This window comes from Sinohyriopsis cumingii, chromosome 6 (genome assembly GCF_028554795.1).
Source record: "Sinohyriopsis cumingii isolate HCF-2022 chromosome 6, ASM2855479v2, whole genome shotgun sequence".
Lineage (NCBI taxonomy): Eukaryota > Metazoa > Mollusca > Bivalvia > Unionida > Unionidae > Sinohyriopsis > Sinohyriopsis cumingii.
The window spans coordinates 29,862,187-29,886,166 of NC_142966.1; the positions used below are offsets into that span (position 1 = coordinate 29,862,187).

Genomic DNA, 23,980 nt, shown 5'->3' on the forward strand with positions numbered 1-23,980 from the left:
AAATTTGGTCCTGCAACAAGACTTCAATCACATTTAATCTGGAATGTATAATTGCTAATTGTAGTATTAATTCTGCAATTTACAGGTCTGATTGTCCATACATAAAAGAACCACAATAACGAGAGATAACTAGAACAGAATTTTACGAGGGGTTCCAAATGAAAAGAACAAAACAGGCGACACGATGTTTGTTCCCTAACACGTGACATTGTGTGCACCAATCATCGAGACTGTTGTTTGTATGAGTCATAATTACAGTTGTTCTTATTATGTACATTTCTAACATTCTGTTAACCGGCTAATTATTGACAAATCACGTTTCTTTTAATATACATCTGGAAAATCTGACACTCAGTTGGAAATAATATATGCAGTAGCATCTGTTTTGTGATGTATCATTGTTCTATATCAATTCAGTTAATATGTTTTCAGTTTCTCTTTGAGTCTTCATTTCGAACGACACGATGTATAATCACTAATGCTGATTGAAAATATGGACGAACGAAATGTTCATGGGCTATGAAGTAACTGCATGAATACTCCCTTGAAACACGCACTGGCGTCAGAACAGGTTGCAAGCTATTTATAGTGATACTCGAAGGAAGATAGATAGATAGATAGATAGATAGATAGACAGATCGATAGATAGATATCGATTTCCATCTCTAATAAGACCAACATTGTAAGGATGCAATTTTGTCCCGCATAACACAACACAAATTTGTTTTTGGTTTGTATTTGTCACTCGTCATTGCAATAAATTCAAAACAAAATTTGTTTCATTTTCAAACATCTCAAATGGGAACGTTTTTCGAAGCTATGAATGGACTGATACCATTAGTCTACGCCGTTGAATTTTAATTTGCCCTACATTTTAAAATATATTTCAACCTCGAACACTCTCAATGTTGTCCTTTCCTGCAATTAGATCTTCAGTTATTGTTGTTGACATTCTTGTTTTTGTTGTTCTGTTGTGAGTTTAACGCCATTTTTCAGCACATCATGGGATACATGCCGCCAGTATAGCTTGTGATTCGACCCGATGTGAATAGATGGGATGATAGTGATTGACAAAGGGGGTGGGGTGTTGTATTTGAAACCACTCGGCCACTGGAGGCCACTACATTTACAGTATCACTCTATCTGAAATGTTGTTCTAGTACATATTTCGAATTTACTTTTGTAGAAATTAGACCAATAATAAAATCAATATCATTTACTTGCTTTATCTCTGCAAATAATCACAGAAATAACCTTTGTGCATGCGAACCATTACAAATGATGTTTCATAATCGTTCCGTTCCTGTCTTCTTCTCTAGCTAAAAGAAAATCAGATGTTTAAATAGTCGAATATATAAGCAAATTAGAAGCAATTTTAAGAATGGTGTTAAATTTGATTAAACCTCTATATTCATACACTTGGATGAATTATAAGTAAGATTAATATATCGTTCACATTCAAAGCGGTATATTAAGTAAATTATGAATGACCATGGCTCTAACATATTTATCTATATTTTATAAATCTAAGCATGCGTACCAGATAAAACAAACAAAACTAGGATTCAATCAATGTTGTATTGTTTATATCTCAAATACCTTGTCATTTCTCAACAGAATATACGAAAATACGAAACGGAAAAGATTTGGGTCACATTAGCTACAAGTTTTCTGCTTTCACTGTTGAAGAAGATGTCATGTAAATAACATTAACAAGCAATTTAAACTTGACTCAGAGACTCGTAAAGTAAACGTTTAATTAAACATTACTATTTAATTTCTCAGCATTATATTCATATTTCAAAACCAATCGTTGAGTACAGTCTATCTTACAAGAATACTAATCCCTTTTCTGAATACAGAAATCGAAACATAAAATGAAATAAGTAAAATAAAAATTGTGCTGGTCAAAATATCCTTTTTCAATGCCATCTGGGCGAGATGTTGTTAGAGAGGTACTATATCTACCTTCGATAAGGGCTGCTGGGGCATGTATTCCACATCTGCCCGTTCTTACTGGAAACATCTTCACATTACTTAGGATGTAAAAATAGAAACAAAAGAAATATATCACCGCTACAACTTTTCAACATAAAAATATATCGATCTGCATATATTGCTATTTTTGGATATCAATTATGTTTGAGATACTGAATGAAAACAGTATGATAAAGTCAGATTAGTAAACCAGTCTTTTATTTAATAAAGAAGTATAACTAGATATATATCTAGATCTATATTCAAATAATCTACATGATTTCATGAAATCACTTCATCTATGATGATTAAAGGATTTCCCTCATGATCCCAGCTGTATTTTCATATGTGGATTCTGGCAAAGCATCGGTACGAAGGCATTTGTAAACGAAAACATACTGCTCCTGAAATAAGTATACACAATAATTAGGCATAATAAATATAAACTAATTATATAAATAGTAGTAGTAATTGTAACATTTGCCATCGTGATATCAGTATTAGTAGTTGGTATGTAGTAATAGCAGCAATAATAATAATAATGATAATGAAATCTACACAAAAAGATTATATTCCAGTATTGATGATTCATCTTGGAAATAACAATACTGATTATTCAGGTGACACAAATGGATACAGATAAACTGAAATTCAAATTTACTTTTACAGCCATTTTGTATTCAAGACAATGAATTAAGCACTTTAGAAAACTCGAGGAAGACAAGCAATTAAAGATACTTACAAATGTCGGTAGTAGTTTACAACTCCTTTCTAACATATTCGCACTTGTCCGCAAGATATGAATTTCTCCGTCTCTACGAATTCTTTCTTTTTCATTCAGCAAGATGTAAGTAATGCTGCATCTGTCCAGCTCCCATCTGAGGTAATAATCAACAGAAACTCGCATACAATTAATGAGACGCAACATAAGTATTTGTTTTATCTTTAATACTAAATAATAGCCTCAAATGTTTTATTTATTTCGAATCGAAATATGGGTAATATCAATTATATAAAGGACGAATGATTTGATCCAACAATTTTAATATTACTGAGGCGAAAGAGGTTAAGTCTGCGTGGAAGTAAAACAAACGATTTGTTAGGACACAATGTAATTCACGCTTGAACATAATGTTTCAGAAACATCAAGGTACCATCAAAACATTACTTATCTGTGCAAGTAAATCAAACAATAAAAATTATGTGCAAAAAGACAATTTAAGTCCCAATATATACTTATAAAATAAATGATATATAAAAGTAATTGTTAGGAATCGGACTTTAATTTGTCATGTAGTGCTGTTATATAGTAATTTTCTTGAACTATATGTTTAGTTCTATCCACATGCATGCTCTAACCTAACGGCCACGAAAAACAATCAAATCTTTTCATTTAAAACAATAGCACAGTATATCATACTAATTAATTGGCGTTTAACATGTATGCCAAACTATTCAGTACGATATGATAGGAAGGTGCCAACACACACAGAAGACACTATTCGATGAAACATGGGTATCCATACGATATGAAAGCACGGTGTCAACACACAAAGAAGAAGACACTCTTTTGATGAATAAAAGGTATCTATACGATATGATGGCACGGTGTCAACACACAAAGAAGAGTCTGTTTGATCAAACATGGGTAACTATGTGATATGATGGCACGGTGCCAACAGACAAATAAGACTGTTTGATCAAACATGGGTAACTACATGACATGACGGCAGGATGCCAATGTACAAAGAAGACTAGTTTATGAAGCCTAGGTAGATATGATGAGACGGTGTCAACACATACACAATACACTGATGAAATTGGGTATCTATACGATATGATGGCACGGTGTGAACACACAAAGTAGAGTATTTTATGAAACCAGGATATGATGACACGGTGTCAACACATACACAAGACATTGTTTGATGAAAAGAGGGTATCTATACGATATCATGGCACGGTGTCAACACACATAGAAGACCTTTTTATGAAACCTGGGTAGCTACACGATATGATGGCACGGTGTCAACACGCGCAAAATATTTGATGACACATGGGTAGCTACACGACATGATAACACGGTGTCTACACACAAAGCATAAACATAGGTTGCTTATCTGTCCAAAAACATAGTATTGTAATTATATGCACGTTAGAAAAGATTTCCACGCCATTGCATGTTACGTTGGGGCAGCCCGTACGCTGAATAGTAATAAGGTAAACCAAACAAATGAACCAAATGTAGTATCGAGTACAATTATGGAGTCCAGCTAAACTAAACATCTACCCTTATGCTTAATGTGTTCAACCCATGCCCTGGCATAATATAGTGCGATAATTATACAGAATAAAAAGGGCAAATAGAAGGCACAATTTATGCAATAACAAAAAGACTACGACACGATTTATATGTTATATAGTTGCAGCTATGTATACAAACCTGGAGTAGAGGAGGACAGGACTTAATTCGCTAGGATTCGAATGGTACTGGCTAAAGTCCTCAAGTAGCGACAAAAGGGAGTTCGAATCTGAAGGTACCTCATGTGATTCTTCCCAGGTTGTCAGCAAGAACATCGTCAGTTTTTGTGGCTCTTTCTGTAGTTAGAAAAGAGAGATCAATTCATCTTTTGGCATTGGCAATACTTAAATAATCATGAAAAGGACATGGTTACATACGATGTGTCATATGGGCACTGAAGCGCACGCATAACCTATTGAGAATATATTGAGAATATATTCCGATCATTATCTTAATTATTTATAGTCAGACCGCTTTCTGTGTCTTTACAAAATCAATGGTATCATCCTGTAACGTTACGATAATATTATACAAGTGATTTCCTATTATTCTCTTAAACATAATGCAATATATAAATCATTGTCTCTTTTACAAAGGAAGATAATTACGGACTTCAATTACATTAATCATTGTTTGATTTCTTAAGCAGGCAAATGTCATACCGTTTTGTCACTTGTAATAGAAAACTGATTTCTTTCAAACGCTCCCAGGTCTTCTTTTTTCTTACATGTTATATCCAAGCCAGCAACAGTTTTTGATTGATTGACTCCAATGGAAAACAAGACATCTTTAGACTGAGAATAGAAATGCCATTACTTAAACACGTCGTATTGTAAATATATATGCGTGACATTGAAATTCAAAGGTTTCATAGCGTTTAATTGTAATTTAATAAGCCATCTGATACGTATTTCCTCATCTGTTAATGCTATAACTTAACACATGCCTAATCTGCCCATAACATTCAACACAAGGAAGTATCAGAAATTAATGTGCACACATTTTTACACACCATGTACCGGACAACGTGTACTTATTATTTCCTGCCAGAGATATTTTTGTCCTTTATTAACTAGTTATTCCTGATCTAAAACTAATATTTACGTAATATTGGTTCTAGTTTGTTATATTTTTTATTTCACTATCATGTGAAACGATTTATATAATAGAACATGATTCGTTTAAATCTAGTTCGTTTCTACAGTATAACTGTAACCTTAAAACCAAGGATATGTCTGTACACCATATACTGGTCAAAGCATCTAGTCTGCGGGTCACTGGCATTTGCCTCAAAACAGTTTTCACAAACGTCACCAGTTATAAAAAAGCCTCAAAAAACGCAGGTTGGCTTTACCGTTGCATGTATATCTGTATTGAGTGTTTGACGTTTTAAATAGAGTATGATAATGAACCTTTTTTTTCACCAGATTTGGATAATTTTCAAATTGGATAGTTGAGTATTGCTACATAGATCAGGTGGGCTGTATTTCCACCTAAGTAATGTAATGCGAAATAAATCACATGGATGAATAGCAACATTGGGTCGTAATAGAGATGTAGTACTGAATATTGCCGGAGAATTGACAATTATCCGTATTCGTATTTCCTAATATTGCTCTTGTTTTAACATCATTCTGCATATGTATTTAATATTGTGTTTAGATTTAATTTCAGAAGAACCGTTTGTTTGGATAACTCATTAGAATTACAGTGCTCATTGACTTTGGACTTGAGCAACATTTAGGGGTTATTGTGAATTTATTCAAAGACGCTGTAGACAATTTCATTGTGAGTCATCAACACTATTTGCACTTCAGCACATTCAAAGATATTCATTCTTACTTTTGAGGAACTTTTAAGAATATTTTGGATTTATTTCATAATAATGTAAGTTCCTCTTACATTTTCATTGCATAAATTAGAGAATTAAATTAGTTTCTCTATTTTACAAGCCTTATTGGTTTCCCTTCTTTATATTACTTAATTTTTGACATCAGAGTCGTAACAACAGTGTCTTATCGGCTATCATTGAACTACAGTAATAGTGATAGTGATAATGATATCAAAGCGTGGAATACCACATAATCTCGCAAATGGAATATTTTCGTTTGTTATATGCATGCGTATCAGTTAGATTTTTATGGAAATGTTTTTGCAATCATGGCAGAAGTGTTAAGTTAGCAGAGCTTAAAACATGTGCTAGGTGCATAAAATGTAGAATTTATACGAAGAATGTATATGTCAGACATTTTTACTTAATTGTTCCTAATAAATAAAGTACATTTCCTGTCATAGAGTACTCACCTTTTTTAAACAGTAAAAGTACTTCGCTTCAAGAAACGCAGCAAACTATGCGATCAATGTTTAACGATTAAATACTAAATTACATTTTCAGACAAGGTAAGAATATGTCGAAGCAGTATTCAACATTCGTATCTCTTTATTTCAATATGCCTGTGATTCACATATAAGATTTATTTGTCAGCTTAAAAATAGAAACAATGTGAATAAGAAACAATGTCATACACATTTTGTTCATTAGATGTCGACAGTGTACATTTATAGCCCTACTTACACTGTTGCTATCCACGACGATCAAACATTTGATATTCCTCTCTCGAATGGTGGATAGCAGTGTTTCATCGTCGACTCGTTTCATTGCGATGTAGGCATCTCTTCCTGACAGATTCTGTAATTAATATGTTTTCCAGTGACACAATAAAGCAATAGCAATAAAGTACAACGGCTGACTTAGGGCCATCGATAGAAGTAGAAAAGGGCTGAATCAAGAGATGGATTTAAATATAGAGATAAAGTTTGCAATTTTACCAAATCCCTGGGAATTACCTCATTTTGGTGATAATGTTATGGTGCTTTGATTTCCTAGACTATCGAGTGGAAAATGTTGCATACATTAAGCATGTTCTGGGCAAGACATCTGGGTTTTAATATGCTGTGACAGTTATAAATATAAAAAGGAAGATGATGCTTTCTGAAAACCTTCAATACATTTGCTGAAAGTACTCATAATCCTACTGAAAACAATCTTCCTTAGATTAATAGATAACATTCTCGAACTTCCATCACAGGTAGAATCTTTACAACGTATATTGAATAAGAGATGTTTACAGCTAAAATATAAATGTTACCGGAAGCCATATGATCTCAGACTGAATGCCTTGGGCATTCGAGTAGACTGCAACATTGCTTTCCTCTTGTCCAAGCTCTAATTTCTTGAGCATCTGAAATACGTTAAACAAATCATTAACTTGATGACGATACCGACAATACTCAAAGCTGCATCTTTACAGCCCTTACGAAATAATAATGGAAGAGATCTCATTGTCATGCCGACATTAGATAGTTTATGAAACCATTTCTTTTTTATCTTTTAATCTAAATCCATGGAACCATACGCATCGCTACATGCGAATCTATGAAATATATGATATATATATATATATATATATATATATATATATATATATATATATATATATATATATATATATATATATATATATATATATATATATATATATCCAGACTTGATTATAACATAACATACTTAGATATGTATTAGTAATTGACAATTATTCACTGAAGTTAGACTACAACCCCAGTGACTCTAAAACTGAACTAAAACCAAGATAATCGCAGAGTTTAAATTGAATCTGTACCTACAACTACTATTTTGTTTCACCGATTTCAAGATCATCGTGTTTTTAAAGGTTTATATTATATTCAATGTGATAACGTTAAAACAGAAAAATGAATCATAATGATTTTTGTAAAAATACACGAGACATGGACAACTTTCACCGTTAGTAGCAGCTTCCAGTTTCTCGGAGACTAAATTGGTTTGTCTTTACTTTTATGAATTCAATATACACATTCATTATGTAGCGTTCTATTAACTGAAGTTCATGTGCTAAAGTATTTATTTCATTCACCGCTGGATAAGTGACTAGATTCGCTTTAAGAGTTATATATCTCACCACTATGATTTCTTATTATGGTATCAAATCAAGCAAGCGCGTTAATAATAAGACATAAGCAACAGTTTGGTGTATATTGAACACGCGCTTAACAAGTCCTCGCACACTTTTGAACCCACAGATAAGGAAAATGTCAGTATCAAGATTGTAAGATTTCCGTTTGACCATTTATGAAGTAAAGAGCTCAGTCATTCACTTGGAGATTTCCCATAAATTGTATATGTGATTCAGTCTGAGACTTTGTTCATGAACCTTACTTTTGCAAAAAAATTAAAATTGCGTTTTTTTATGCTACGTACATCGTATTGTCTTTGCAGGGGAGTCAGTCCGGACATTTCGTCTTGCTCCATTAAATATCTGAGTACATCTGAAAACTGTTTCTTTAATACAGGTATTGTTCCAAATCCGAGAGTTTCTGCGACAACATCATGCAGGAATATAAACTGATTCTAAAGAAAGAAAGAAAGCCATATACATATATATGTATATAGGTAGGTAAGAACGTAGATAAATATGTTAGTTATATTTTACACCCTCAGTTAAGTTTTGCTTCTATTGTTGCTTGATATGAAACATGACTAACTGAAGATAATAAGAACATGAGTTTAGGATCTGCAATGTGAAGAATTGACCTACAATTTGAGATAATATCAGCTAGCATAACTGCGTAGTTATTTTATATAAAACAAACATTTATTTCAAACGGAAACGTTTCCATTGAATTAGCAAGTGTTGCCAACACTAATTTCCAATGTTTAAAGTGTTCATTTTACATTTCGCTTGTTCTTGCTTATTCGTGTTCATTTGTTGAAACCGACATGTTAGATCTATCATGTTTTAATCTCTTGAGTCATACGTGGCATAAAGTGTCATCATGGCTCTGAGAAAACAATTGAGAATTAAAAATAAATTACAATAAAAAAAATCCATTATATTATATAGCTACTAAATAATGTGCTACTACAGCAAAATTAAAAGTGGCCAGATGAGCAATAATACCGCAGTCTGGACCATGTTGACTCTCTGTTCTCGTAAATTCTCGACACACTTGATAACGGCGACACGTCCCGTTTCACATGTCTCGTCGTAAATGATGTCCAAAGCGATGAATGTCCCTGTCCTTCCCACTCCAGCACTGAATATGGATTTCATTAGATTTAGATAATTCTGTCAAACGATATACTTATGTTTATATGGAATACGGATGGTATTTCAAACACACTGTTTCGTTCAAACAAGTATTATTTGCAACATTTGTGTCAGCAACTCTCTGCATTCTACAAGCGGTGAAGAATGGCAATTATACCAAATTCATTATCATATATATATCGTCAATTGATACTTTCTTAAAACAGCTCCAGTCGTGGATGTTGACGTTTCATTTTAAAAATGTTAGACAGTCAGGCTAAATAGTTATCCTTTTTGATTTTTCTTTTTATTGCATTATAATGTGGACCATCATTTCTAAGTTTATATATAAATATCACACAAGGGTTATGTATGCCTTACGTCCCTCTGAAACATAAACAAAGATAATAAACACTCAAACTTCATTCCCATTGTTTTAATTCTAATCCATTAATGTTTAAAAGTGCGATTCCAAAGTATACCTGCAGTGCACAACCATTGGACTCTTGCCATATGCCTTGTGGTTCCTGACAGATTTCCAGAATTCCACAAGTGACCAGGCCGTGTCCGGTACGTCTTTGTCTGGCCAGGCTGTGTAATGAAACTGAGTGACCTTCCTCGACTTGCCACTCTAAATAAAAGAATCCACGTAGTTATACTGGTTTAGCATCTGACTGTTTTCTTTTCTAGAAATTTTTGATGCATAACTGATGTTTAACTTATAAAATTAGCTTCAATCCGTTCTGTTAAAGGGTGTTAAACAGCTATTATTTTTAAAATAAAGCTGGGTAGCTTATTTTCTGTTCAAGATAGCATCACATAAACAGTTAAATTTCTGCCCATATGTGATTCGATTTCTCGCTATCTAAACGTTTCTTTGCCAATGGCCATTTCTTGCACATATTAATGAGTATAGAAAACATAAATATCATCATTCTTAGTAACATTTTGTTATGATTTCCTTTTCACGACTCTTCTACTCTTACTGGCTACTTTAGTTGCATTCATATGCATATATATATATATATATATATATATATATATATATATATATATATATATATATATATATATATATATATATATATATATATATATATATATATATATATGCATATATATATATGTGTGTGTGTAGGAAATTATTAGCTGTAAGCACATTATTATAAGTGCTTTATAAATACGGGAACATATTTGTAATTTTAAGAGCAAAACACCAAATACGATGTAAATATCGGAGAAAACTGAATACATCTCAAGCTATTTTTTGTCATCATAACATTCTCACGTCCATGTTTCACCAACAAAACTATGCAATAATTTAAGACAGAATCATGTAGCAATTCCATGTATAATATTTAGTGCCAGTCTTGCAGAGCTTATCTGTAAATCAGATTTGAGAAAATTATAAATATTTACATAGAAAGCAAGAGATTAGTATACTCACAAATAAACTTCAGTTGTGAATGTTGTTTCTCCTTTATGGTAAAAACGAGAAAGAAATCAATGCACCGATAAATGCTGACTAAGGATGGACTCGTTTGCTGTTAGATTTATCTTCTGTCAAATACGAAGCAGAAGATTTCGAAGTTGAATGATTCATTAAAAAACAGTTGTTTATTTTTTGAACTCATATATTAAATTCTATTGTAATGCACATCCCGCTTAACACATGCAACAATGAACACAATTTATTTTATTAGTTCATCAGGACACATAAAATTTACCACAGTTAGTTGCAAGTCTCTTCTGACACAGTCAGCGAAAGATTCATTTCGTAAACTTTTAACCGTCACATCTCCGTACGTCTGTTCATCTTTATCTGGCCAGTACTGGATACACTTCATCTAGACAAAAACATAATGTTCACTATTCTTTTGTTCTTAAAATTATCGGTACACATAGATGGATATAGGTTTTGATGGTCAATAATTCATTATTTTCTCCGCAAAATATGAAAACTATATGTAGGATAATATTAAACACATTATCAAAAGGGACCCGCATCTCAACCCCTGATGGTAATATCGAACTTTTGGTTCCATTTGATCAAATTTTTAATATGCGAGACCTTACGATACTTAGAGCTTGGTTAATATTTGTTAATTTGGTTAATGTGTGTTAATACACTGCGATAAAATAAACAACTATTTATCATATAATTCAGAGAACGACCTTCAAAAGAATATTGTCTAAAAGGAAACGCATATGATGCAGGGGTGAGATTTTATTGCTTCGAAGTCCAGGTACATAAGAATTAATATGTTATAATTAAAGTTTTACAAAAATCAGTTAAGACAGAAATCACGGATCTTCCATGTTTAAATTAAGCACTTCTAATTTCTGAGCAAGATTTATATAGTTCAACTATTCCAGTTTTCTGCTGTTATTCATCTAAATCAAATAACATTAGATATCCAAATATTTTAGCGCTTTTAACGATTTTAAAGCATACATCGTTCTAGGTATGAACACGAAGAAAAATATTGCTTATTCTAAAGCCAAATTGGGAAGATCAATTAGCTTTTACCTGGACGTTGTGTTACAAGTGGTATTGCTGCGTATATTATGTGGTTTGATAATGGTTTACGCATTATCAATGCAAGCAACTCCACATTTTGTGTCTAATAGACCGAATCTAACATTGTCATCATAAACATTGTCGTCATCATCTGATAACATATTTGCAGATATGAATGCGTCATGTTCTCCTCTAAGTTAAAGAACCAATGTGGAACAAAACCAGAGGAGGAGAAAACTTAAAACTTTACGTATTCTACTTTTAGATATTCAAACATTTTAGCACCTTTGTCGATTTAAAAGCATAGATCTATCTAGGTATCAACATGAAGAAAAATATCGCTTATTCTAAATCTAACTTGGAAAGATCAATTAGCTTTTACCTGGATGTTATGTTACAAGTAGTATTATCGCTTAGTTTTCCTGGTTTAATAATGTCTGCCTATTATTACGCATTATCAATGCAAGCCTCTCCATATTTTGTGTCTAGAAGATCAAATCTAATATTGTCATCATAAACGTAATCGTCATTATCTGTCCACGCAATTGTTGATATCAATGTGCTATGTTCTCCTCAAAGTTGAAGAACTAATGTGGACCAAAACCAGAGGTGGAAGAAACTTAAAACCAATGTTGGATAAAACAGCGATAGACATATCTTCTCCGTCAGAATTCCCTTATTTATAATAGCATAAGCGTATAAACCCAACCATCACCACAGACTAACCCATAGTCCCATAATCTGGTTTCTACCATTGAAATGTCCATAATCTAACAAACCCATGCGACATGTGAAGATTTATATTTATAATTTAGAGCAACCTTGCCCATTTCACTGAGATTTGTCAGCATGACGATGCATTCTGTCCATTCTTGCCATACCATCCACCAGAAATCGTCCACTGTTTTGCTTATGGGACCTGTGATTGTAAACAACTGAGATTAACTCATGCATGATCTTTGGATTTTGTATCTGTCATAATACGTTTAGAAGATACTGCGTGAGTGTTCATATCAAAACAAATAAGGTAGAGAATTCAGCATTTTCCTTTGTAAAATTTGGCAAATGATATTTAATTTAGAATCCAAAATGTCTTTTAAAATAAGAAAAAGTGTATAAACATGTTCATCGCCTTACTTAATTCCAAATTTCATTCAAAACACCTCACAACATTGTGGTTATATGAGCTTTAAGTACATGGATGTGATCAGTAGAGCTTATTTTGTGTCCTGTAAGAAATCCTACAAAGGATGTAACATACAATGACAGCAGAAAAAAAATTCACAACGACTGAGCTATAATCTCACTGCCTCTATTTCATCGAAAATTAAAAGCCTATGTTATCTCCTTATCACCATGGAAGAGTTATCATTTTGCAAAATAACGGCAACCATGTAATAAATTCCCTGAAATCGTACTATTATGACGTATCCAATAAAAGACAAAAACACTGAATGGTGTTCATTACAGTGCAAGCAAATTCCAAACTACTATCCTTGTTTCAGTTCTTGATATCTATTACGATATACTACTAATATTGAACAATATTTTTCATTGAATGAACAACTATTTTACGAGAATGTGTACATACCTTGGGCAGCAATGTAGCACTTGCGGCCTTCAAACCCCTGTGAGAAAATAAGATCTTAAACAACTGTATATGGTTTTACGGTGACTTCAATGTTTCATTAAATATATTTGTATTTTTAAACGTTAACAAATACTTATAGTTTCCTAACGTCATTCTCATATCATCCTTTGCACCCGATTGTCAGTATGCAAATTACATGACCGCTATGGTGTCAAATGATTAGAGCGTCCGCCTCGGATTCGGGAGGATGGCGGTTCGAACTCCGGCCGTGTCAAACCAAAGACCAATAACAAATAGTACTAACTCCTGCCTCCCTAGGCTCTTAGCATTAAGAAGTTAGTGTTAGGACTAGTCGGCCTGGTGGCAGGATAATGTGACTTGGTGGGACATCATGCTACATGTCTCCGGCATGATGTTCCAGTGCTAGACGTCACTGTAAACTGTCACACTGCAAAAATTGTAACGATAGTACTGACCAATTGTTAAACCTACCTTTAATCACACACAGAGACACGCAAATTACGTTACTATTAGGTCATAATGATACATATATGGTACACAAGAGTACATAGTGCGTACTTGGTGTAATAAAAACAATTATATGTGAACTGACCCACTTAGTTCCTAATTTTATTTAGACTTTCGATACCATCCATAAAGATAATAAAATTAAATTTCCTTTCACGTGCTACACGTCGATATTCTAATCTGTTCCTGCTTGTGCTGATTATTTTATTATTATTATTATTATTATTATTATTATTATTATTATTATTATTATTATTATTATTTCCATCTGTATCATATACCTTTATATGGCTGGCGTTGATATAGTCCGAATCATTTTCATACTCCGAGTCCTGTGTCGAATCTCGTTTCAGAACTACCCTATTAAAGTCATCTGCAAAATAATATCTCTTAGTTCAACTTTATTTAAGAAACTCAGTATCTCCAAAGGAAATTAGAAAAATGAGAACAAACTGACAGATGAATTTTCAAAATAGGACAAGATAGATAGATAGATAGATAGATAGATAGATGGATGGATGGATGGATGGATGGATGGATAGATAGATAGATCTCAAACGGGTAACGATTTAATTTTCAATTTATGAAAGGAGTTGAATAATTAAATAATGTCCTTCTTTTGCAAGCCTTGGCGACCAAAAGCTTTACATTATTTAATGAGTGTCATACATTTATTATAAAATCATTACCCATTGGAAATTTTTTTTATCACATAGTTTTAAATCAGTAGATATTGTTTGGATAGAAATAAGAATGAATAATTTCTTTCATTGAGACAGACGCTGTACCTTTCATTTGTTGCGCGTAAAAATTAGTCGCAAACAAGGTTGAAATAGTAAAAGTATATTATACATTTTTGCCAACTATAAATCAAAGAACAAGCGTTCATGAAAATAAACAGAACATTTTACAAAAGACAAAACATTTGCCAACACAGAGTAATAATGTGTGTGACGTTACATTATTTGATACGGTGCACAGTACTGGTCTGAGTTGGCCTATATAAACAACACAGTGCCAGTGTTTACACTGAAATTCCACTTCACAACTAAAAATTACATAGTTGCGATATTTTGTGAACATAAGATTACTGGCTGCAGAAGTATACCTATTTACTGTAATGTATTTGTGACAGCATATGTGCAGTATTTGATTTGGAACATTAGATTGTACAGAAGACGTTAACAAAATCTCTGTCTGTGTCGGACTTCCGTCACATATTTACCGCATAAATATGCTGTGGTTGGATAAAGTGATGTCACTTGTGGAGACCGGTTTATGTCTACATTATTCTGTGAACAAAGTTGAGTTTATTTACTGCATTGAGTTCACATTTAAACAAAGCTTGTATATAGGTTCGACATACCGTCCTCCATCCCCAGACCCACCCTCGCTATCAACTGAGTTTATATTTTTCTTGTCTTTGGGGGCTTTTGCAATGTTTCATGTTCTGGTATGTTATGCATGACATAACGTACCCTTGTGACAGTAAATTGGCAATACTGAAACAAATGCGACCATTTTCCCAAATTCCCTTTCAAGAGTTGAATTAAAAATGGCGGCCAAAATGTTCAATGAAAACAAAACATTCCAGAAGGTGGGGTTAAAAACTGTTTCCCACGATCGCAGCCAGTCAGTAAAGAGAATACAGCACACTAATTTCGTGGGCTTATTTGAACAAATGAGAATCACACAAAGTGATATTTTAACATGTGTTAATACCAAAAATATGAAACTTTACACACTATAGTCAAAATGTACCGACTATGTGATATATATATATATATATATATATATATATATATATATATATATATATATATATATATATATATATATATATATATATATATATATATATATATATATATATATATATATATCCACATGCATACATACATACATACATACATACATACATTGTATTACTGGCTGGCTTTCCTAATCACAGCATATTTTGTTTGTCTGTATTTTGTACTTTACATAGTCCTAAATCACGTTCTGAGTGTAAGTTACCAATGACATTTATTTATAAACAATATGATACACGGCTGAAATTTTCACAAATTGTTTGGACTAAACATTCAGATCGTTGTAATGGAACACATTTTTTTAGTCTTCATTCTTACCTTATAAATTTCTGGAATGAAAAACTTCGTTAATTGACAGTATTTTGTGAAAATGGTAATTGCATTCTAAGTATATAAAAGGCTATAAAATCTTGTCTACCTAACAAAGTACTCAATCCTGCCTTAATATCTGAAGCAGAATCATTCTTGTTATTGTGTTCAGATTTGATTTTGATTATTTTCATTTGACTTATTCAAATTATTAATCACTGGAATAACAAAATGCTCAATAACATTCTTGAAATGTAACTTTTTTTAAAATAATAGTGAATTCAGATAAGAACGTTTTCTACAATATTATTGTGACACATCAAAAACCATAGCAGATCATCAACTCCATAATATAGACACATTAACACATTTCAGCTTATTTGGAAAGCCATCATATTTTAACTGGAACTTCATACAGTTGGACTTGCGATATAAGGTTTAGTGCAATTTCGGTTTAATTAATTATACTGAAAGTTTCACCTAGTATGTTAGGGCAATAAATTATTTGTAGAATTTTACAAAATCGCTGGTCGTGGTTGTTTTATAAAACTGATTTTAAGACCATAGAGTCCTATCAGCACATATAAATATACCCATGTGTACACACCAGCAAGAAACTTACGTTCCTCCTCTGACAATCGTATACTTATTATTCCCACTATGAAATGAACGTCATACGGACAGCGTTCTTTTGCATACCATGGCCCAGCAACGTGGACTGAATTGCCCACTGAACTTAGACACAAAGACACAGTGATCACATTCAAGAGGTCTCTCAAAAATCACTTATTTCGAATGCAAGAACAAACTTAAAGACCTAATAATGTTTCCTACCTGAAATATTCTCAGCATGTTTTTTATATTTTTTAATGTTTTTCAAATTTCATGGTGTTTGATTTTATAATAATATTATTATATTTTTTTATCTTATAGGTGTTGTCTGATGTTGTAAAGCGATTAGAGCTTCTAAACTTTAGGCTCTATAGGCAACATTCGCGTTGGATTACAGCTAGCATCTGTAGCAATTAGTTAAGAATGTCAAATAATATCCTAAACGCAAGGCACATGTGAGATACTAAAGACAGAAAGTTTACAGAAGAATCTGAGTACTGCAAATGAGGTGTCTTACATGGATACATTGATTTGTATCGGTTCTTTGAAGGATTTGCCAGGGCTCCTTCGTACGTCTTGGTCAACCCTTGACTGAATTCCTGTCATAAATAAATATTTTAAACATGTTAACCTCAAACTTTTATTTCCATATTGTTCATGACAAATGTATCTATTGGATAACCAAGACTTAGCTATATACAATCTTTTCATCAGATTAAATTTAGGTAAAGTACTCTGAGGTGTTTATCAAATATTGTATGCAATGGAAGAAATTATTATCAAGTATTCAATACGTGCGTTTTAATGCAGGACGCAGGCGCGGTAGATTGTCATTTAAGAAGTTTTCTTTCCAACCCATCTTTATTTTTAGTCGAATTGAATTTACCGTTTATAAATGTCAAGATGCTGTGATATATATTTCAACTTTGGCTTTCTGGAGAAACTATTTCGAAAGTTTCCAAAATGGAGTTTAATTGGTGTAATATTTTTGCTCAATTAGTGGAAAAGATCTACTTTGAAATGGAATTGAAATACGCCTTCCTCTCACGTGATCAAACGTGTTTTACAATTTATCAAATTCTTTCAGTCCTCTGAAGATCAACCACAAACGTTATCGTTTTTTATGTATTGATTTGTCTTATAAATCCATGAGAATATCACGGATTTGCACATAGATTAACTGCAACAATAATTTGACATGTACCTATGTAGTGGAAGAGTAATATTATAATCCGGCTGCATATGCTAGTATTAAACGGAGCGTTGGTATGTGCCATTTGAGAAATGGTCGATATATTTGCTCTGTTCTATTTTGTTCCTAGGAGAGAAAACAACTTTCCAAACCAGGATCAATCAATTATTTTATCCCAACGAATATTTTCTTTCTTTTGGCATTAAATGATTGCTTATCAAAGTTCTAAGTATATCCCTTTCTGCATGTTAATGGTATTATTCATGATACCAAATTGTAACAAATTACGTTGTCGATAATTCTGTGAAGATAAAAGTCAAACTGTGTTTCTCTCCGAAACGTAGACAAGTAAGCCTGTTATTTACATTCAGTTAATGGAATATATCGCACAAGCGACCATTATCCAGCCCGTGTTATTTGTATTCGATATATGTAAGATATTACACTAGCGCCTATTGTCTAGCCCTTGTTTGTTAGAGTAGAGGCAAAGCTGTCACTTATTACGTGAAAAAATGTTCCATTTGACAGATTTTTGTCATATTTGCCATGACTCATGATCAATATAAGCCATTTCATTGTGTTACATGTTTTTTTTCTTGTTTTCTTTTTATATTGAGGTCAAGGTCATAGACATAGAAAATGTACGTTAAATTTTTGTTTAGAGTGCTTTTTATTTGCCTTTATTTGTAATCCGCTTGCGACACTTTGCTCAATCTTAAGACAATTCATTCAAGCAAATGGTCGGTAATTCTTTGACCTCGGGGTTAAGTCTGCGCTTTTTACTTCAATGCTTGGATTGTGGGCTCCACATCCTGGCCCTGAGTGTTTTGTATCGAGTACAAATCATGTATTACAGGATTGCAAATTAGTCACGTGCGATGACTTTGAAGTACATTCGAGTACATTTAAGACTTAGATGCATAAATTTTAATTAGTGAAATACAACAAAAATCAAATGAGCTTCAGAAAAATTATTTTGTCGGTGACGTCAGGCAGTAAAGTCTTCTTTTTATTCATTCAAAACGTGTTACTTACTTGAAACTCTGACTCAAATTCTTCTTTGTTTGCTTTCTTCTTCATAACGTGACCCCAAAAGGAGAGAACTGGTATACTCTGAGCCATCAGCTGTGTCTTTTTCTCTGTATTTTGGTATAAACTATCTGAAAATCGAACATTGTTTTGTTTCTAGGAGCTTTCTTTGAGACGCTTTTTTGACACAAAACAGACAGAAAGCTGAGTTAAAAATTGACGAAAGAATTTCTCCTGGTAATGAAGTATATCCTATCGAAATGTTCTTATTGTGTGTTCCTTAAAATTTTTATGAATGTGGTCTTTCAGTATTTATCTTTATGTACATTTAAATGCTGTGAATGTATGAGTAAACAATGTTAGTAGATTTTGCTTTTCTACAAAACAAAATGCAACCAATAATCTTTCTATGAAAATGATAGGACTCATTGAAGAAATCTACGAATTTATCCACCGATAAAAGTATGAACTAACGATTAGAAACTTACCTTTGGGGAAAGACTTATCTTCGATCTCTTGTGGTTTCCGTCCACTGCTTTCTCCTTCCTGGATCACTTGGTGGACCACTTTTTGCTCCTGATTCGGCACATAGGGAACTTCCTTGTTAAAGTTACTATCAGTGTGAACCAAAATACGAGTTGTCAATAAATATTTGACAATGTTAGCAGACGTATCGATAATATTTTTCCGTTCATTCTAACATCTCCACAAATATAAGACTTACAAATCAAATCAATACAGGTATACAATTTTTAAAAACCCCAAACAATTCTCATGCCAATTATCGTAAGATATCTACTCCAGTATGTCATGAATATATATAGTGTGTGTTTATATTTTATCTACATTTGTAGAGTTTTACCACCATTTATAAAGAACATATTGCATAGATAATTTGTTTCCATAATTGTACGATACATTCTAAGATCAATTGTGATCTATAAATAGGTTATTTGTTTGGATTTGAGTTCTAGATATGCTTTGATTATGAACTTGAAAGGTTCTAGGGAATGAAACTGTTTACAGTTTATAGCAATTTTTTATTGAGATGATGAGTTACTGATGTAGGTCACGTGGGTTTTTACTGCGACATGCAACGCGGGCATGTAATGCCTTATATATCAGGTAGAGAACTATTGTGTCATAGATTAAATAGAGATGTATTGCGACATAGAAACGTTGGATGTATATAGGAAGTGAAAGTGAACAATTATTAATTCATGTTGCTGTTTATGTTCCTATTTCACTTTCCCTTTCCAGACGTATATAATGTTGTGTTTAGATGAGAGGAATCGTTGTTTAAATTATTTATTGGAATTACAAAGTGTGAAAGAGACTGTTGGGACAAAACACCTTTCGGGATTATTGTAAGACATTTTGGATTACATCACTGTGATACAGCAAGACTGTTGACACATCGGCACATTCACGGTTATTGATAAGCAACATATTCAAGACCCGCAATTCATTCAAAACACTATGAACTTGTGATAACAGTTTTATAATTGTTTGGGATTTCATTCACAATACTGTAAGTTCCTCTTAAATTTTCATGTTATAATTTAGAGAATTGAGATTATTTAATTTTCTCAACTTACAAGTTTTACATTTTCTATTGCTTAGTTTTAAAGCGTAAGGTCGTAACAAAACATTTGGGGGACCATTAGAGATATGAATATCTTTAAAAATATTTCAGAGGAATCCAAATTATTTTGTAAATGTAAATTTACTGTGTTTCGGAGTTTCATTGTCTCTTGTACATATTTAATTTTATACGTTTATGAATACTTTAGTGAAACTGACACACATTTACAATGTCAACAAATGTAATGAATGTTGTCTCAAATCCGGTCAGGGAAGGAGTAGAACCTTCGACAAAGAACGAGTTGCTTCAGATTGCCAAACATTTGTTTCTATTTCGGAGGTAGAAACATCTTCGGTAAAAAAGAAAAAAATAGTTTTGCGCACTACTTTGTTTAAAAGAATTTAATATATAAAATTGATTTGGATTCGATTAGTAATCCTCTACCTGGCTCTGGTGGGAAACCAAGAAAATGCAGTTAAGAAACCAGACGGAGTTCAAGTCAAGAAAGCTTCAGGAAAAAATGATCAAAAGGAAGATAGGCAAATGCAAATTCAAAAGAAGACATAAGAAAGAGAAATGAAGTCAAGAAAGAAGAAAGATAAAGACCAGAGAGACAAATGCAAATTAAAACACATAGTGACAAAAGGCAAATGCAAAGAAAACCAGAAGAACAACAAAATTTAGAGAGGGGAAAAAGGTTAGGAATATAGAAGACAGAAAAATATAGATGCAGAGAGAAAGAGAAAAAGAAGAAAGGGAAATGCAATTTAGATCATAAGAATTAGAACATGCAGCGAAAAACACTCCCTTCCCCACCCACCCCATTATATACAAATTTAGTTTTGATATTACAATACATATTAGGTCAGTACAAACATTTTGGGTCAAAGAAGTAGATCAATATTTCATCATTTTTAGAAATATCCTGAACATCTGCAATGGCCAAGACAGCTATTTACTAAGTGTATTGTTACGTCTTGGGGTTTCAACTTAGTAATAATAAGATTAGTAAACTCCAAACAAGTAATCAAGTTTCTCCCAAAAACATTTGTTTTAAATAAAATATAAAATCAAACAAAATGAACGTTTTAAATATGACTTACGGTGAATTAATTCCTAGTAGGCAATCCTAAAACCTCTCAATTGTACTATTAATTTCTTACTAATCTAAAAACTCTTCCAAGGTATTCCGAACGAAGCTCTCAATGAGTTTGTTAGCTACCGTGATAACACCACTACATTTAACAGAATTATTAATACAAATGTTTTTCATTTCAATGTAATCTCGTTAACGACGACGAGATGATAATTGTAAAACATATTCAAGTCTTGAAATATAATCGCTTAATCCCAAAGTACTGGCTGCTACAATTAATGATTATCCACTCCACTAAATCCAGTTAAAGTATAATTGTCAATCACTATCTTCTTTTCAATGTGTCTTAGGAAAGCAATGATAACTACACAAGAACAAAACAAACAGAGCGAATAGTCAATATAGAGTGTGTTTTGTATATTTAATTTGAGTTGATTGTTATTTTTTTATATTTCATTACATGTTATTGCAATGCAACATTGTATGTTGGACTTAACATTGTCAAAAAAAGGTTTATTTTCTACATCACTTTAATTATTGATTTTTATATTCTGTAAACAACTTGTGTTTGTAATTCTATGATTATTTTGGAATTAATTTCGCAATAATGTAAGTTCTTTTTAATATTTTCACTTTGCATTCTAGCAACATAAATTATTTGCTAAATTTTGCGAAGCTTGTTGCATTTCACTCTTTTCTGTTACTTATTTTAAGAGCATTGCCTCGTAACAAGTGTCAATATACGTCTCAAATAAACAATCTCTAATTCACAATATTCAAAGAATAATTTGAATCGTATCCATTTCCCTTTCGTCAACATAGACGAAGAGTCCTGTTCCGACCTACAAATCTTATTAAACGAATCAAATGCTAACGCATGCGTGTTTGTTCTCTATATGGTACTTGCACTTTGAAACCACGCTTTGTTTAACGTGATCCCAATCATGCTCGCGCCATTCCTGAAATGCTTAGTTATTGATTTCATCTTATCGAACGACCTTCTCATAAATGAGACTCTTGTTACAAAGTTTGCGTGTACTTTTACTATAATATTAACCAATGAAGTAAAAGATTTAAAATAGAACTGCCAGCCTCAAAATACTAAACTAAAACATTTTAGGAATTCAAAAGATGATATATAATGCCTTAACAGCATTTATTGGCTCAACTCGTGAATCTACACGTCATGGTCGGCACAACAAGCTGCTGATTATGGTATATCTCAGGGATTATCTTGAACGCATACAAGTTGGTACCAAGGGCATATTGACGGAGGCTCATGAGTTGTAGAAGAGAAATTAGACAAACCAATATCGAATTTCCAAATGAACAATTGTGCCATAGGTGATGCTCTGCCAAGAAGGTTGGGCAAGATTGCAATAGCCTCAGGAAGCTTACATTAGTTTAAGACTTGAAATATTTGCGTTCTTTGTTATGTCAAAACCTTCCTTCATGAGCAAAATGTAACAAATTTAAAGAGTGCTGCTCAAACAACTGACTAATATCCGTTAACTCTCCAAACCATTTGTTTGTCAATACATCTTTATTTCAGCAATTGTTTGGTAGAAACTCATCTTAGTCTCATACGATCACTTCCAAACTCTAAATTTTGCACAACATAGATGAAACAAATTTCTGAGTAGACTGTCGTAGACTGAGCAGAATCATACTTTCTTCATATGTCTGCTTATTGTAAGAAGAAAGAACAAGCTATTTATGATTGATGCAAGTTGGCAAATAAACAACAGAATAAAGTCAGGGTTATTCCTTATGATCTTAATTAAAATTGGTCAAGCTCATGGACATATAACTGAAAATAATACATTTGTGGCGATCAAACAATCCTCAGTCTGATTTTATCATGAAGAATTATCAACCGATCATGTCGAAATGTTCCGTATCACGTATTGATGATTCTATCTTCTCTATCACTTTTAAAATATTAAGGAACACAGGAGCTTCTACGAGTCTTATATTATCATATATGTTTCCACTCTCTGACAAGTCTTTTTTCTAATGAAACTGTTCTTATTCAGAGAGTAGTGTTCTAATTTGTTAATATTCTTCTCCATTGTTTAATTTGGCATCCAATTCGGCCTCAGGAACGATGACAGCGGAAACAGTGACTTCTTTACCCATCGATGGAATTAATTTAATACAGGGCAATGACCTACCTGTAGATAAGATTGTAGTTAACCTACTTGTAACTGCCAAATCTTGTTTGGATCAGAAAGATGATGATTTATTAAAATAACACAATCATTTATACGCTTCTTGTGCAGTTACTAGAGCTATGACCAA

The 23,980-nt window shown here is 32.6% G+C and overlaps 1 protein-coding gene across 1 annotated transcript in view; it reads right to left on the reverse strand.

The window, feature by feature from the left end:
- Positions 1 to 1,569: 1,569 nt before the first annotated feature.
- Positions 1,570 to 23,980, reverse strand: part of LOC149796568 (uncharacterized) — a 110,590-nt gene continuing 88,179 nt past the window's right edge. Inside the window, exons 11-26 of the mRNA XM_089961268.1 lie at positions 19,487 to 19,611; positions 19,005 to 19,129; positions 17,295 to 17,376; positions 14,327 to 14,418; positions 13,518 to 13,554; positions 12,748 to 12,845; positions 11,133 to 11,252; positions 9,888 to 10,036; positions 9,277 to 9,412; positions 8,577 to 8,726; positions 7,429 to 7,521; positions 6,855 to 6,968; positions 4,942 to 5,073; positions 4,421 to 4,575; positions 2,720 to 2,855; positions 1,570 to 2,381 (exon numbers count right to left, since the gene is read on the reverse strand). Of these exons, the coding sequence (XP_089817394.1) occupies positions 2,286 to 2,381; positions 2,720 to 2,855; positions 4,421 to 4,575; positions 4,942 to 5,073; positions 6,855 to 6,968; positions 7,429 to 7,521; positions 8,577 to 8,726; positions 9,277 to 9,412; positions 9,888 to 10,036; positions 11,133 to 11,252; positions 12,748 to 12,845; positions 13,518 to 13,554; positions 14,327 to 14,418; positions 17,295 to 17,376; positions 19,005 to 19,129; positions 19,487 to 19,611 (1,840 nt within the window). The 3' untranslated portion in view covers positions 1,570 to 2,285. The remainder of the gene's footprint in view (positions 2,382 to 2,719; positions 2,856 to 4,420; positions 4,576 to 4,941; positions 5,074 to 6,854; positions 6,969 to 7,428; positions 7,522 to 8,576; positions 8,727 to 9,276; positions 9,413 to 9,887; positions 10,037 to 11,132; positions 11,253 to 12,747; positions 12,846 to 13,517; positions 13,555 to 14,326; positions 14,419 to 17,294; positions 17,377 to 19,004; positions 19,130 to 19,486; positions 19,612 to 23,980) is intronic.